General features: G+C 36.4%; 1 protein-coding gene across 1 annotated transcript; it reads left to right on the top strand.

Moving 5' to 3' along the window:
* The first annotated feature begins 1,058 nt into the window (after positions 1–1,058).
* Positions 1,059–16,792, top strand: aga (aspartylglucosaminidase). Its single transcript, XM_044127072.1, has 9 exons — positions 1,059–1,341; positions 4,538–4,691; positions 5,678–5,790; positions 7,189–7,301; positions 8,866–8,974; positions 9,387–9,462; positions 11,079–11,186; positions 13,321–13,454; positions 16,584–16,792. Exons 1-9 carry the CDS (start codon positions 1,233–1,235, stop codon positions 16,682–16,684), a joined length of 1,017 nt encoding a protein of 338 aa, XP_043983007.1. The 5' UTR covers positions 1,059–1,232; the 3' UTR covers positions 16,685–16,792.
* Positions 16,793–16,994: the final 202 nt, after the last annotated feature.

Here is a 16,994-nt window from a genome sequence, read left to right as displayed (position 1 = left end):
GGTCAATTTCATGAGGTCAGAGAGAGTCTGAGACAAAGCAGTTTGTTTTTCAGATGCTCTGGTTCAGCAATAATACTTAATTAAACAGAGAGTAATAATTAGTACTACTTATGTGTGGAAGTATGTAACAATTTGTTGCGTAAAACCTAAAACCCCACAATGTTTTGTAGATTTTTCTGCAAAAATATAATCCCATAAAATTATGCACATTCAAAAGAGGTGGTACAGATTTAGACAGGCACTTTATCAACTATGAAACAATCCTAAGGGCAACCGTAAGAAATGATATGGAAGAAAAATCAGAAAATGATGTGAGCTGTAGCCAGCAAGGGCCGCTTATTGAGCTTGCTGACATTTGCCAAGCACAAACAAACCATCCAACATCTACAAAAGCACATGCAGCAAATACTTACCTTGGTTTCCTTCCGTCTCCAATGTAAATTAAACCCTTGAGAGGAGTCATGGAGATCCCAATCTGCCAGCAGCACAGCAAGGTTTCACTTTGCACCGTTTAAGTGGTCAGCTTGGAGCATGCTGGTGTAAATAATGAGCGTGGCTTCTGAAGCAAGTCAGAAGGATGTGCACCTATATAAAAAAGTGGATGCCATTTCTCGAGTAAGTTAATATGAGAGCAGGTCTGTGTCCGACTACAGCAACATTTTACAAATGTTGGGATTATTTCAGATTAAGGGTCACAACATAATAGTTCTAAGAACAGAGCAAAAAAAAGAGATTTTTCCAGAAGCACTTTTGGAAACGTTAGCAGTTCTGCTTCAAATACAACTACAGATGTAAATTTTGCCTCATTTAACATCTCTCTCTGCATATATGATAAAAACTAACTAAAAGTAAAAAGTTTATATCCAAGTATTCATTTGGAACTGGTATAGGATCAGCTTGTTGAAGGGAGATTCAGGAAATGCACGATACAGTCTGTTTTTATAACTCTTCAAAATGTTTCCTTTACACTTTTTAACCCAGGCCGTCTTCTTCCTAATTTTGTAAAAGTCTACTAAATCCGTGTTGAAGAAAGATGTGCAATGTCCCTTTAATGCCGACCCCGCCCACTCAGCATGTGACACAACAAGGAAGTCTAAATACAATATCCTGACAACTACAAGAGAAGTAGTTCTCTTTAAAGCAACTTCTCTTTGAAATCTCTTTATTTTTAGTTTCATATCACCTGACAGCTTCATGTTTTAGAGTCTATAAGTTAACAGAACAGAGCAAAAATGCTTTTATCTCTTCATTTTTTATTTTTAATGCTGTATTTTCGTCTTGGACATACCTCGCTACCGCTTGTCATCAACACATGGCCATTTAAGAGTGCAACGGCTGCAGGTAGGTCACAATCCCCTCTTGTGTGTGTTTACATGTTCACTAAACAGATTTGGGAAAAGTGGGGTCCGCACCATTTATACGCCGCTGGAAGTAGCGGCGCCGCAAGTGATGTGGGTGGAGTTTAAACACAAATCCCTGGACACATAAGAATACGGTCCTCATCAGTTTCGAAACGATACGTTGGTGCATCCGCCTAATTATGAGTAACAAATATACTTTGAAAACTTAGTAGGGTTATATTTTCTAACTGAGACTTCCTAATAAAATAAACATGACTGTTTATGTAAATCAAATTTGAATTGTTTTATACCAACAATATTAATTTTAGTTGCAAAAATGGGGGTTGAGATAAAAATGATTCATTGTTTAAAATCAGATAAAGCAATGAAACACGGATTTACCTTCTCTGATTAATTTAAGCTATTGTTATAATTGGATTTTTTGCAACAATATTTTTTAATACTATTTAAAATAAATATACTTGCAACGATCTATCAACGCTCTTCTGCCTAATAGGACAAAAAGTCCTTATGGAATGAATAAAATCTCTCTGTCAGGTGAATCATGCTGTAAATAACTCGATATATTACATATTATTATTTGGTTTTATTAATCAGTTTTATTTGAATTGCATACATTTTCTTTTGCGTTGATGTGAGATAAACTCCTCCTTCACAGCTTGTAATTAGCGCAGCTGACGGCTGCTGGGAAAGAAGCAAATCCATTCCTTTAGTTTATGCTCAATCATGTGACAAAACGTCAATACAAGACAGTTTTTAATGTAGAAATGTTTTTGAATTGTTTTGACAGAAAATATTGTTTATGTGTTTGAGCAGAAAATGCTGCATTTTTACCTTGTTCAGTTTGATTCTCCTTTAGTCTTTAAAATTCAGTTTACTCAGCAGTTAACCAGCATTTAATATTTACTGTTGTTGTAAAATTGTATATTGAATAATTACGTTTATACTTTTTTTAAATTTCAAACAACCTTCTTAATTTTCATGTAGACTTTTGTTGCTTTACAGATATAATCTTCAACCACTGTGATATCTGATTAGCTGACTGAGTGATTAGATCCATCTCTGTTAATTATAACAGGTTTAAATGTCACCTTTACCTTTGAGAAATTATGGACAATGACATTTCAGTGAATATTCAAAATCCCTTACCATTCATTAGCAAAAGTAATATGTTTTTTACTTACCTCTTGTGGACTAAATGATTAAAAAACTAGGAAGTATAATGAAAAATGCAAATGTTGCAGCTCTGAAAATATTTGTGTTGTCACAACTTAGCTACAAACTTATTAATGCCTGAGAAATGAATCCCTTGGACTAATTTTCAACCATAAAAGCGGAAAAACGAGTGTGTGTGTGTGTGTGTGTGTGTGTGTGTGTCTGCAGAGTGTATGTGTGGTTAAGTTCAGGCCGTGGCCGATTCATAACTGCTACTTTCACGTTTCTCTACTCACACCATTAATTTTTTTTTCTTGTATACTTGTGACTCAGCTAGAGCTTATCCGTATGAAAGACCAGCCGAGTCTTAGATGAGGGTATGAAATGGGCTGAACCCACGAGGCTTCATAGCTGCCTCCAGCAGGCCTGCCCTCACTCTGTTTGATTTGCTTCAGGGTGATACATTGGACATGTTCAAATTGAAACTGAAAATATTTCGCTGTCGCTTGTGACTTATCCATCAAGTCGATTTCCGGTGGGTGCACAGCTCAGCGCCAAAAATGATAGAAACGGTATTCAAAACATCTTAAGCATCAGCTCAGGGCCGTCGATGATTTAAGTTCAGCTCAGAGTCTCACTCTTGGATAGATGGTTGCCCGTTAATACATCAGGTGTCTGTCAGCTCTTTCTTTTTTTTCATGCAGAGGAAATGAAATTGAAAAATACACCCAGGATTATTTTGTGTGAAATATTTAACGATGCAAGCCGCAAACGTTAATTTACCCCAGCAACTGTTTTCCTTTGGGGGATTACAGTAACAGGCATCAGCGGGATCATCTCCACTTCTATTCTGCTTGTTTTTGTAAAAGAGAGGGGAAAAAAAAAACATAATTTAGGTTTGGACTGAAAAGAAAATAAAGCCGAACTAACCAGAGCATTTAATGGGAAGATGATGGCTGTAGCATCAGTTGGTGTGTTGATCCCTCAGGGGCTCTTAGGGGATCAGTGACCAAATGCTAGTGAGCCCCCCTGTTTAGCAGGAAGCCGTCGCATTGGTCATCTCGGAGATCTTGCAAAACTGACTTGTTTTGGCTCAGCACAGATTTGTGTTTTTGCCAAGTGTGGCTTCTTTTTCACCAACTTTTCCACATTTTGTCACGTTACAAAAACAAAGTTTGCTGTACTTTGGGGAGATTTTATGTGACAGACCAACACAAGGCTGTGCAGAAATGTAAAATGAAAGAAAATTATAACTAATCTTCTTTTGTTTTTACAAATAATAGTCTAAAGTCTGGCGTTCATCTCTATTCAGCCCCCCATTACTCTGAAACCCATAAATAAATGCCTGTGAAAACAGTTCATGGATCCATTTTGTAAGATTATAAAAGAATACTTCCAGCTTTGAGCTTTTCAGGAAGAACTGTACAGACAAAAAAATTTAAGAATTACCAAATAAAGTCTTGCCAAGACAAGTAGGGCAAAAATCATAGAAGAAAGCAAAAGGCCCATGGTAGCTCTGGAGGAGCTGCAGAGATCTGCCACCTGAGCGAATCTAGTGACAAGAATCATTCGTTAAGAGGCCAGAAGACGATGTTCTGCTCAGAGGACCTGAGAGGCAGAAAAAGGAAACCTTACACCTGCACATTACCCAAAAAACCCCACCCTCACCACCAGACATGGAGGTGGCAGCAGCATTCTGTGGGTTCACTTTTTATTAGCAGGTACAGGAAAGCTGTACAAGCATGGGAAGTTGAAGTTTTTTCTTATTATTATTTTCAAATTGGTGTTAAATACACCGGAGTCTGTGGTTGTCAAACTATTCTAGATTCCAAAAACAACAAATATTTTCTATTATTGACCTAAAATCAGCTACTTTCTGTTGGTTTATAATATTTCATTTTAAGGCTGGTAGGGTAACTTTTATCTCACAGTTTTTGACATGCAGAGTTATTCTCATGCTGTTTGTGGTATCTTAAACATATTTCTGACCCTGCATCCTGATTGGTTGTCTTTCTGTGTAGCATGGCATGCCCTGCAGTCCGGCGGCTCCGTGTTGGACGCCGTGGAGAAGGGCTGCGCCCGCTGTGAGATGGACCAGTGTGACGGCACTGTGGGCTTTGGCGGCAGCCCTGATGAGACCGGAGAAACCACACTGGATGCCATGATCATGAACGGGTAATGGGCAGACACCCTGCTTTTACACAAAGAAAAAATTAGAATTTATACAGTAAAATCATTTAGAAAACAGATACATTTATAAGTGAAGTCGGCATTATGAGCAGGAAATGTTTTTCTTATATGGTTATTATTGATAACTAGCTACCATTTGCACACCATGTCAAGCCACTGGAAACAAAACCAGCTCAAAGCAGCTTTGTTTTAAACCATAATGCTTTAATATTATCTGATATGAGCGTGAAATATATTGAAATTGACAGAAAAAATGATGCGAAGAGGTTTAAAATTAGAATGTATGTTTACATGATTCACATCTTAAAAATGCTAATCAGTCACATGCGGCTATCAACGTATTCCTTTTTATTTATTTACTTATTTTACGATTTGTGCTGCTTATTTCCATGTATCTTTAACATTTCCACACTTAACTGGCTGACCTTTCCTTCAAGCCGTCTGCTGGGAAGCACTAATTAAGAGTCTCATTATGATCTGAAAGCGTTCCAGTTATTAGCTCCTTAAATACTAACATTTACAGTCTCAGAAGTTATAATGAGAAGTAAATGTCAGCTTACAACAAAAGACGAGTAGCAAGCTGTTTACTCTTTCCATAGTGAATGCCCCCTGAAATTTTACCCTTTTTTGTTTCTCAGTTATGACTATGTTGTGCTGGGATATTTTCCATTACACGATTCAATATACATGGAGAAGAAATTTAATAAACACTAGCAGACACATTGTACAAGCAGGAATCTAGACAAACACCTGCCTGATGATCCAGTAAAGCAGTCAACAGATAAATACTATATATGTAAAAAAAAACAACTATGCGCACTCTTGAGATTCAAGCTGTTTTATTTTTGGTTAAATATGATCTTCGTAATCTTCCCCAACACTGATTTATAATGGAGATATATTGCTCACAGATGGTATTTGGCTGCAGTCAACCAACAGGAATGTCTCCTGTCTGTGTGCTCTCTGAGTAGTAACTCGATGGAGGTGGGAGCAGTGGCAGACCTGAGAAGAATCAAAAATGCTATTGGAGTCGCCAGAGCCGTGATGGAGCGCACTGAACATACGTTGCTAGTGGGAGAGTCAGGTATGTAGGGACTGCTGTTCATACATCCTGGGTGATACAGCCAGGAATAATGGACTCATTTATTTCAACAACGCACAGAATGTAAATTGCATTTCACACATAACGGCCTGTTTTAGTATAATTCTATAGAGTGTAAAAGGAACCACTTTCAGCGTCTGAGGACGCTCGACTCTGCATTAATGATCTCAATTAGAACCCAAACCTTTTAGACACAGCATAGGCTTTTAAATGAAATGGCAATCATTAGGAGTAAGTGAAAAACACATGGGTCATATAGTCCTCTAAGCCTGGAGAGCATAATTGTGCAGTAGTCATACAAAAAGAAAAAAACCTTCTTCAAGAGCTCCCTTTATGCTGTGGATGAGGAGAGAGGGATGAACAGGAACTGAAGGCTAAAACTGAATCTTTTTCCCCCAGCATGTAGTTCTGTTCACAATGTTAGCAGTCAAACATCACTGCTTACAAGCAGCAGGAAAAATAAGTACCAAACATCTCAATGGTTTTAACTGGAAATATGTTTTGAATATTTAAATTTAGATGAAATTACAGATGTAACACACACAAAGAAATAAAAAAATACACAATCAATCAATCAACTTTATCATAATAATAAAAAGCCTGAGCCTAAAAACCAGCTGTAGGGTGACTGGAGACGGCCTGCAGGTCTCTGCAGCTACCTGAAAGCACTGCAACAATCAAAAGACAATCAGAAAAACTCCCTGCAAAGTCCCATTGTTGACAAAACAACAATGGTTTGACAAACCAAGAGATCTTAAACACCTGTAGAGTGCAGTCCAGTCATTATGGGCTGTTCACCTGTTCATAGGTACTAGAAGTTGTTTGACTCGATGCAGTCCAGATACAAAGCAGTTGTCAAAAGCAATGCTTATGTAACTAAACGTTAGTTCAGGGATTCACAGGAAAACTCAATCTCAAGCATTTTTCAGTTTATACAGGAAGTGTTTGAGTTTGCATAGAAAATTGCAGATGCAATTTTTTAAACAACCTATAATTCCTTTTCCTTTAGAACATTTTTATTCATGTTTTTTTTTGTAACAGAAGGAACGTTGTTCTCAACGTCTGTACAGCTTTAGATGGAGCTTTACTCTCCATTATTATGAACATGACAATATCTGGGAGATTTAATCATTTCTTTTGTGCGTCATGATATCCTTCTGATGACCAATTCATCATAGTTGCTACGCCATTCCTCCCAAAGTTGAATGATGAAAACCTTTCAAAGCAGCAGCTCTTTTTAAACCAGATAAACCGATGCTGAAATGAACTAAAATTGCTTGCAGTCCCTTCTTTGTCTGTGAACCTTTTTTAAGTCCTAACCGGAGGTCAAAGTGGTCTCCTATGTGCAACTTGACCCCAGTGTTTCCCCTCTCTTCGTAGCCTCTGTGTTTGCTGAAAACATGGGCTTTGTTGCAGAAGACCTGACTACCAACGAATCTTTGAATGTTTTCTCACAGTGGCTGAAGGGCAACTGCCAACCTAATTATCGAAAGGTAAGTGCATGTGTGTGAGGCGGTTTCTTTCCTCGCTTGTATCTGCCACGGGCACACTGCTTCCAAAAGATTGATTTCAAAAAGGAAAATTGACAGGCATACTAAAGTACCTCAGAAAAAAAATATCAGCTTTTGTGGTAAAGGTGATGCCCTACAGCAATGAGCTGTTGCTTCTCTTCAAAAGACTCCCCTTCATTTCCACAACAATGTCACAACATCTATAGAATCAGGGAGGCGTTATGTATCCAGAGATCATCCACTGTTCCATTGATCAAATTCTCTCTATTCATACTTTTAGGAGTAGAACTTATGGCTCTGAAGTTCCTGGAGTTATTATTGGAAATATCTGCAGTGCAGAAAACTTCAGACTGAGTGGATAGGAAGGTTGGAAGTTGGGTTTAAAACGTAACTAATCAATTACTCTAAAATTATTCATCTTTCTATCTATGATTGAATTAGAAGACTTGATTGCAGAAGAAGACCTTCCAGCAGACCAACCATCCTAAACATACAGCCAAAGAGGCAATGGAGAGGTTTAGTTGAAAGTACTTTCATATGTTAGAATGGCCTAGTCAAAGTCCTGATCTAAAGCAGTCTGAAAAGCTATGGAAAAGAAGACAGAGCAAAAACCTCCGTTTTTAAAGCAACATGATTTACTCAACTTAAACCTTACTCTGTCGGGTTTAAAGTCTTCATTTGGTTCTTTAATACAACTGAAAACAGCTTTCCTGAAAATGGACTCAAAGAAGAAAGAGAAGGAGACACTGAAGCTTTTGATTCTTTTGAAAAACTTCTGCTGTCGGCTGGTTTATGCTTCTCATGAATTATTTGTACAGCTGTTGAGAATATCAGTTTTACAAATGTTTAGTTTGTTTTCTTGGTTTGTTTTGCGGATCAGCTAAGACGGGCAGTAAGCCAGAGAAACGGATGTTCTGAGTTCATCACAACTGACTGAACTGAAGTTATTTGGAAAAAGAAGATGACTGTACAGCAGTACCTTAAAGACTGCAGCTGGAACTGCAGCCAGATGTGTTGAATAGAAAAGCAAACCACACATTCTTAAAACATTTTGGTGTTACACTGCACCGGCTCCCTATAGCTACAGAATAGACTTTAAAATACTGTTGTTAGTTCATAAATCACTGAATGGTTTAGCACCACAAAACATTTTTTTCATTAATATCAAAAGTGGACATTCTTTAGTTCTTATCAGAATAAAACTTCTACATTAACTGGGTAGAAAAACTGATCACACTATGCAGCTTAAACTAAAATGCTCCAACTTGTGTGAGGTAATCACACCTGAAATGATACCTAACCACTCTGAATGAACACGGAGGGACCTCAATTATGTCTTTTTTCTTTTAGTTGTCAGGTTTTAGACCTGACAGCCAAAATTACATTTTAGCTGCGAAACCATTTCCACTGAAAATCTGCTGATTTTTTTATTTTATTTTAAACTGCTTAAAATTTGGGGTACTTTGTCATGTTTTGCTGCGGTGAATCAGACCCAGGACAAAAAACACGATGAAAGAAATGATCTCTGTTCATCATCTGTCAACAGAACGTCAGTCCAGATCCGTCAACGTCGTGTGGACCCTACGGACCAAAGGCAGCGCAAACACAGTATAATGGAGAGCGGCAGATTAATATACACTCCCATGACACCATAGGTGTGTGTTGCTGAGCCCCGGACTCAGCTTTCTACTTCCTACGGTTGAATACTTGTGTTCTGGATCGGTTCAGATATGAAGGAATGCTCATTATCCTTTTTCCTCTAAGTATGTCTTCAGGGAACCACTTTCAGCAAACAGAATCTGTTTCAGTTCCATTTCATAATAAAACTTTACATTAATTTAACTACAAGTTAATATTAGAACTAAAAGTCTATGACTTGATGCAATCTGCTGGGTTTCTTTAGATGTAAACTTTTGAATAATAACTAATTTGAATAATAAACTGACTTAGTGCTCTGTTTGATTGTCAGTTGGAATGTATGTGTGATTGAATTGAAACAACTTTATGCTGTGAATTACAAATAAACTGAACTGACTTATCTTGCATTTGTTCTTTTCTTTGCACCAGGGATGATTGCCATGGATAAAGATGGTCACATGGCTGCTGGAACGTCAACTAATGGACTATCACACAAGGTTCCAGGGTGTGTAGGTTTTATTTCACTGATGTTCTAAATTTTCAATGTTCTGGGAACATTTTCTTCCATATGGGCTGATTTTTTCTGCTTATTCTCTTCAATAGACACAGACTCACACTAAACATAATGGAGACTACCGATCTTTAAACCTCTCTTGGCCTTCCTGTAGAATCATTATAAACTTTCTTACAACATCGATCTGAAATGGATAATGCTTCTCAGGGTGACAGAGTGTTTTTTTAATAATTGATCATGTCTCAGGAATGTTCATGAATTGGATTCCGAGTTTCGCCTAATAGCTGTTTGGAGATGACCATGTTGGTGAAGAAAAATACTTTCCTGTCTGTCAAAGAGAGTCTGGCTCCTCTCATGCTAAATACTGAGAAATGTGTGTTTGCCCAGCTCTGTATTTATTTGCAGGGAGCCGCTGTGAGAATTTTAAAATCATGCCTGCAGACTTTTACTGTCTGATGACTGTTCTGTGTTTGAACAGGAAAAATGAAGCAAGTTAGAATTTTATTATGAACAAACAAAAGCAAATTTATCACTCAGTACTTCACATTAAACACAACCAGCTCTGTTTACATTGTCAACAGGTGCTGAAATTTTAATAAGTGACAAAATTTAATTTTATCAAGTAAAGAGCAAGAGAAGAAATTAGAGATGGACATTCTTCCAAAGAGCTTCAATAAGTGCAATGGATGTTCTTAGTGTAATGTAGAGGTGGGCGATAATAATAATTTTATGACAATATTTTGACTTTAGTTCTCAGATTTCCACAATGTCGTTTGGAAATCTGAAATCATTTGACTTAATCCTCCTCTGTATTACTGTGATGGTAATAGAAGTGACAATAAAAAGGAGTTTATTAATTTGAAATTTTTAAGGTAACTGTATCTAAAATCTGATTTTAGATATTTCAGTTGCTGAACTGATGCAAACACTTCATGATTACTTAATTCTGAATGTTTCTCAGACCCTTCAAGGCCCATGTTTACATTTACCATTCATGTAACTTATGTCAATATCTTCTTTTATGTGCATTGAAGCTAAGATTTAGTTTGAAGGACTCTGCATAAACTTCAAGCATCTGGCAACCTTCTGGAAACGAGTGAAGTGGTTCTTTTAAAGCCATGTTTGGTTCATTTCCTCTGATCTGCTGTAAAAACATGCTGCTGGAACACCACTTTGGAGAAGTGATAACAGGCTGTATTTTTGAATGTAAAATCCTCCTTCGAAGGCATTTTCCCTTCAATTGCAAACTAATAAAAATATAGTGGGCTGCATAAATCAAGCATGAAATATTTACTTAGAACTTGAGTTTTCATTTAGGTAGATGAGTCTAAAATAAATAGAAACAAGCTGCTTCTCAGTATGAAATGAACAAATATTTGTTTGCATCAGGTATTAAAGCTTCATGATGGTGTGGACAGGATAATATCTACTTAAAAGCTGATTGCACTAGCTGAGACATACTTGAGCTCAAGTATTTATTTCTGAAAATGTTAAGTTCTGGGAACAAATAAATGTCGGATTCTGGATATAAAGATCCAGTACTGTGTGTATTTTGTTGAGTAGGACTTGTTAATGTTTAGATATTGTTACTATCTGGTGTGCTGCAGCCGCGTTGGGGACTCCCCCATCATCGGAGCAGGAGCCTACGCAGACAGCTCAGCTGGTGCTGCCGCCGCCACTGGAGACGGAGACATCATGATGCGTTTCCTGCCCAGGTGATTTTTTCCTGTTTCCCGGTGATAAGATATAAGGATGGCATCACAGACACAGTCAGGGCTGTGAAAACATGATCAGACCCCTTCATGTTTTCCACCTCTGAATTCAGCCCTGAGTCGATACTTGAGAACCCTTATGGGGTATGTCTGTCAGCTTTGCACATATTCCCAGATGGTTTCTTTTATGGACTTTGACTGGGCCATTCTAACACAAAAGCATGCCTTGATCTGAACTGCTCAGTTCATGTTAAACTGTGAATATCCATGGCAGTTTCAAGTCCTTTTAGCCTCTGAACACATTTTTTGTATAAAAGAATCACCATAGCAAGATGCTGCCACCAGTATGTTGGAGTAGCTCTGCAATGTTATATTATATTAATGTTATATATTGTTCATTTTCTTCCACATTGTACTTTAATGGTATTAGATCAAAGGACATTGAATACAAATTCAAGCCACACTTTTCAGTTTTTTATTAGCAAAAATTCCCTTCCACTTCAGAATCGAGTACTACTGTGTGTTGGTGTTTCACATAAAATAAGATAAAAAAGGGGGTATGGATACATTTGCCAGTCACTTATCAGTGTATACAATAATTGACTAGAAGCCCAAAGTCTTTTAATGTAGGGAAGGTACAGCTGATCTGTCTTGACCATGATGGCTGGATCCATCTCATGGTTCTGAAGTTTGATTTTTATTCTTCAACTGTTAAAAAACAACACATCTGTGATGTAGTTTTCTGTTTGCTTCACCTCAGCAGCAAAAAACACCCAAAGAATATCAACATTTGTGATGTGTTGGTTTTAAACCCTCAGCTGCTTGTGTCACACCTCAAACACCAGTCACATAAATAGTATGGGGAGAAAAAAAAGAGGCCATGTTGTCCCAAAACTGTCATTGGCACATTTCTGAACAGAAGTGAGATTTTACCCTTTTCTTTTATTTTGTTATGCTATAGCTTTTATTAATGTCAGCCCAATTTGGTGAACACATCTGAGGGCTGTCTGTTTAAATGATTGTTGTTTTTTTCATCTACCTTCTGAAATAGCTGCTTATTAACAGGCTGAGATGTGTTTATGTAAGCCCACATTTCTCCTCCTAATGGTGTGATTGGAGGCCAAACTGCTAACCATTATCCATATTTTTATAACCGTCTCTGATGTGTATACTGGGGAGAAACAACCTCTAGTTTTAGATTTTAATAACATAATGCACTGCTTCAAAAGAAGAAAAGCCTGGTTTCCTGGTATCTAACGCGTAACAAACAACACCTGGATGGATGTTCAGAAGAATTCACAAGGGAGCAGGATTTATAAATAGCATTTTGAAAAAGCCTTGGTTTTTCACTTTAAGATTTTCAGCTCAAACAAATTCAAAGACAAAAATAACTGGACCCAAACAAATAATTTTAACCTTATCTTATTATAAAGAAGAAAACAATCCACACCAACCATGTGAAAAAGTAATTGCTCCCCTGTCTTTTACATCTCTGGAGGAGTTCTGGCCCACACTGTTTACAGAAAACATCAGTCAGATTGGAGAAATTTTAAAATGAATGACGTGTTTAAAGTTTTTCTACATCATCTCAATTGAAGTTTAAGCCTAGACTTAGACTAGGCCGCTTCCAAACCTTTTTTTTTCTGTCCCTGTAAGATGTGAATTTTTTGGTGTGCAATTTCTATTTTCAGTTATGGCCAGGTTAGTTTAGTTTATTTTTGCTCATTTTATTAATAAAATAATCTTTCAAAAACAGTGTTTCATATTTAATTGGATTATCTTTGTTTTATTCCAACACTTTCATTTAAAAGTGACAAAAACAGAAGTTATGCAATGTGTAAGGGGACATTGTAGATGTACCATCAGTGGTATTTTGTACTGGAAATGTCTAATGGAATGAAATGAAACTCTTATCACTTTGACCTCAGGCTAACAGGGTTAACAACACTGGTACTTAACATTCCAGCAAACTTAAAAGCAGAGGAAACTCACTGATTCACTGTTTGATGTGTATTTTCTGTGCTCATTTCCAGACAAAATTAATATTCTGAAGGCATTGTTAGCTTGATCCCGGTCTGTGACCCTCTGCATCCTTGTTAGCTTTGCTCATGTCTTCTCCGTGTCATGCTGCCAACAGCTACTTGGCTGTGGAGCTGATGAGGAACGGGGCCGATCCGTCAGCAGCCTGCAAGTCGGCCATCTCCAGAATCAAGAGGCATTACTCAGACTTCTTTGGAGCCATAATCTGCGCTAACACAACAGGCCATTATGGTGAGTGTATGGGTTCACAAATGGACTCTTTTTCCAAAGGTAATGACGCATACCCGCTGGGATGAAGGAGGGGAAACTAAACATAATGGATTGATTTTCACCTAATAGTGCTATGATGTTAATATACAACTTTTTTCACAAGACAGTCCTGCATAAATGAAGCCTAAAAAGTTCCTTCTCAGGCATGGATATTGACATCTTCTCCATTTTTTTTAGTCCAGAGCCAAAACATTTTTAAAGGAATAGCAGCCTGACACAAACATCGCTCTTTTTTCTGCAGTTCAATTTATGAAAATTGTTTAAATGTTCCCTGCCATAAAAAAAACAACAGAAAACCAACAAAAAACAACACTTGACAGATATTTGTCTTTGACGGGAATGTTTGATCCAGTGACATGCAGTGAAGTTCATGACCTGTGAAGTAACGATTCCTCTGGAATCAGACGTACAGAAATTAAATAAAACCCAAAACTGAATCTTATATTTCAATTTTGACCTCAGTTGAAACATTTAGTTACACTTTCATTGATTCCATACTGTTCAACAATATGATAACTTTAAATAAAGTCTATGTAAGCTCAAAATTTACATAATTTTTTGCTTGATCTCTCCTTTTAAAAAAATAAATAAATAAAAATTCTAAATCATGTATGATCTCATCTTTATTTGTATATAAGGTCCATGCATCTTTCCTCTCCACAAATTTCTCCGTCATCTGTTGCAAAATCTTCCTTGCTTGGCTTCAGTTTCTAAATAATGCTGCTTCCTACAGCATGTTTCTGATTGTTCTCAGTTCTTTCAGCCACTGCTGCCCATTTTGCCTTTGGAGCTCAACACTGCCCCCTATCAGCGCTGCTTTCTGCCTCACCCTAAGAATTTTCACTGCACATTTGTGGCTGATCAGAAAGATTCAGTGTCACGTTTATAAAATATATTCAACAGATTGTGGAGCTTCAAGTACATTTTGAATGAAACATGCTAAGTGATATAAAGATGTAACAACTTTATTGACCATAAATATTTTGAAATTATACAGAAAACTGGTTTACAGGACAGTGAAGTGGCAAACTGATTTTCCACTTATACTTGCCTCTTCTGACTTTACATTACTGTTTTTAACACATTTCCCCAACTGCAGTGCAAGCTCCAGGCACAGATGATAAAACAGGTTATGTGAACAAAATTGGTAATTCTGTGTGGTTCTGCTTGATGCAGAATGTTATACAAGAAGGTAAACACCAGAATAGCTGTTTAAATGAGAATATATCTGACTCTAGACTGCAACATGATACTGTGAATAAAAGCTTAAAGTTTTGGATGAATCTCAAAGCTCCTTGGAAAACAGAATAAACAGTATATTTCCCCCTGAATCAAGTGGAGATATAAAAGTTTTCAAAGAAAGATGAGACCTAATCTGAAAGAAAAAGGAAAGTTTTAGCTTTAGTTTTTTAACAGCTGTGTGATGTTAGTCAACAATCAGGATTTCTACATATTTGCATGCAGACACCAACTCAAACTTTGAACCATTACAAGTCTGATGGACAGATTTTGATTTGGAAAGTATCTTTTCTTTATTTCTTTTTTCACCATTCAAAACCAGTATAAAATTGAACAAAGTCTATTGTTCAATTTGAACCAACAGACTTTAAGATTGAACAATGGACTTAATTTACTGAGTGTATTGAACGATCCAAGGGTAGTTGGAGCAGATATGGTGCCAATGTCAGCATGAGAACATTAGACCCAAGATCTAATCTGTTAAATTTAAACACCCTCTCTTTCTATTTTGTGGCCATTAAAAATGAGCAGATGTACAGAATTTTAATGATGAAAACAGAAACTCACCAAGAAAAAAGGAAATAAGTCGGCCAGTTTCTGGCACCATAATGTGGATGAGGAAAGTGATGTCACTTCCTATTTATGACTGGGCTGAGAATGAAAAACAAACTATTTTTTAACAATCCTCATTTAAACACTGTGGTGTACAGAAGGAAAAGCAACTCCTGGTTATGAGTCGAGATTTGTCATATTGTGAAAAAAAAAAATTAAAAATTTAGATTTCTTGAGTTTAAATAGAATTTTAATTGTGAATATTCCAAAATCCATCTGAATTTTTTCAATGTTTGTCATGAAAACATTAATACATTAACAAATATTATTAAACACAGTTAGTGAAGCCTGTTTCAACTGAGTGTTATTTAAGATAAATATCTGTTTGTGGGATTATAATTACTGCAGTTACCTAAAAAAAAATATACAAAGAAGTAATCAATACTTTTTTAAAATTATTATTACAACAGTACTACAAAATAGTGTGATCAGATTTTAATTACATATGACTCACTCCTTTTCCAATTAGGCACCTTTGTTCGCAAATGAAAGAACTGATTCATGTTTATTCTACAAATTTTGTCATTTTTATTTTACACAAAGAAAAAATAATACAGAATAAAACAGAATACCAAACCTAAATTTCAATTCAGTTCTGAAAACAAAAGAAATTTCCGTGTATATTAATATTAAAAAAAACTAAATAAATAAATAAAAGGCCTATTAATCATTAATGTGAATACAGCAGCAAAACAAGCAGTGTTCACATGATGTGCTTAGGATTATAATGGTACAACTGAGGAGTGAATTTTCTATTTGATGTTTTAGAAAAATACTTTTTTCTTTTCTTTTTAACCAGAGGTTCTGCATTAGTTGCATCGATTCATGTTTTCGCTAAAGGTTACTGGATCTGAGACCCACATCAAAGTATCTTCTGCTTTTAGGTTTGTCATCCATTGTTCCTCCAAGAGCTCCCCCAAATCTGTCCAGCCCTCGAATTTAGTTCTCATGGCAACGGTGGCAAACTTTGAAACCCACACATTTTTTTGGCTTTCCTTCTTAATGCAGGTCTTAACCCTCTTTCAGCTTCAAATAACACATTTTCTCTGATATTTACAGTATATACACTATAATAGGAAAGAAGCAGCAGGATTAATAAGTATCTGAAAAGCAGGTAGAGAAAGATTTCAACATGCATTAAACAGGAATGTAGGAAAAAATAAACAAAATCACATTGTTTGAGTTATGAGGAAGAAGTTTAAGTATTTTTGTCTAACAGGTGTGTTTATGTTTTCTCAGGTGCAGCGTGTAATAAGGTCCCCACCCTCACAGAGTTCCACTACATGGTGGCCGACTCCGAGTCAGACACAGCAGTCCTAAAATCTGTGCCTTGCTTTTAAACAAACTCAGTCAGACTATCTCTGGATTACAAGGTGAAATTTTATTCTGGTGATTTCATTTAATAAAACAAGTATAAAAATACACAAATAAAAAAATTACAAAATAAATGGAAATATATTATTTTTATTGGGTCATAATCTGAGGAGGGATCACAATCCAGGTGTCATCAAAATTTTTATTAATTTTAAATTCACACCACAAAGGCACTAATTATTATAGATTCATTCAAAATGTTTCCATCTGTTTTTTATATGTATATATATTTCAATATTACATCACACCTGTAAAGTAATTTAATATTTTTTTTAA

This window comes from Gambusia affinis, linkage group LG09 (genome assembly GCF_019740435.1).
Source record: "Gambusia affinis linkage group LG09, SWU_Gaff_1.0, whole genome shotgun sequence".
Taxonomy (NCBI): Eukaryota; Metazoa; Chordata; class Actinopteri; order Cyprinodontiformes; family Poeciliidae; genus Gambusia; species Gambusia affinis.
Note: the sequence above shows the minus strand (reverse complement) of the source record. Positions and strands in the feature narration are given on the sequence as shown.

Excerpts from the sequence above, each read along its gene's own strand:
- aga (XM_044127072.1), top strand. The coding sequence starts at position 1,233 with ATGCTTTTATCTCTTCATTTTTTATTTTTAATGCTGTATTTTCGTCTT. Across the intron at positions 1,342-4,537 it reads TAAGAGTGCAACGGCTGCAG|CATGGCATGCCCTGCAGTCC; the intron begins GTAGGTCACAAT and ends CTTTCTGTGTAG. Across the intron at positions 5,791-7,188 it reads GTTGCTAGTGGGAGAGTCAG|CCTCTGTGTTTGCTGAAAAC; the intron begins GTATGTAGGGAC and ends CTCTCTTCGTAG.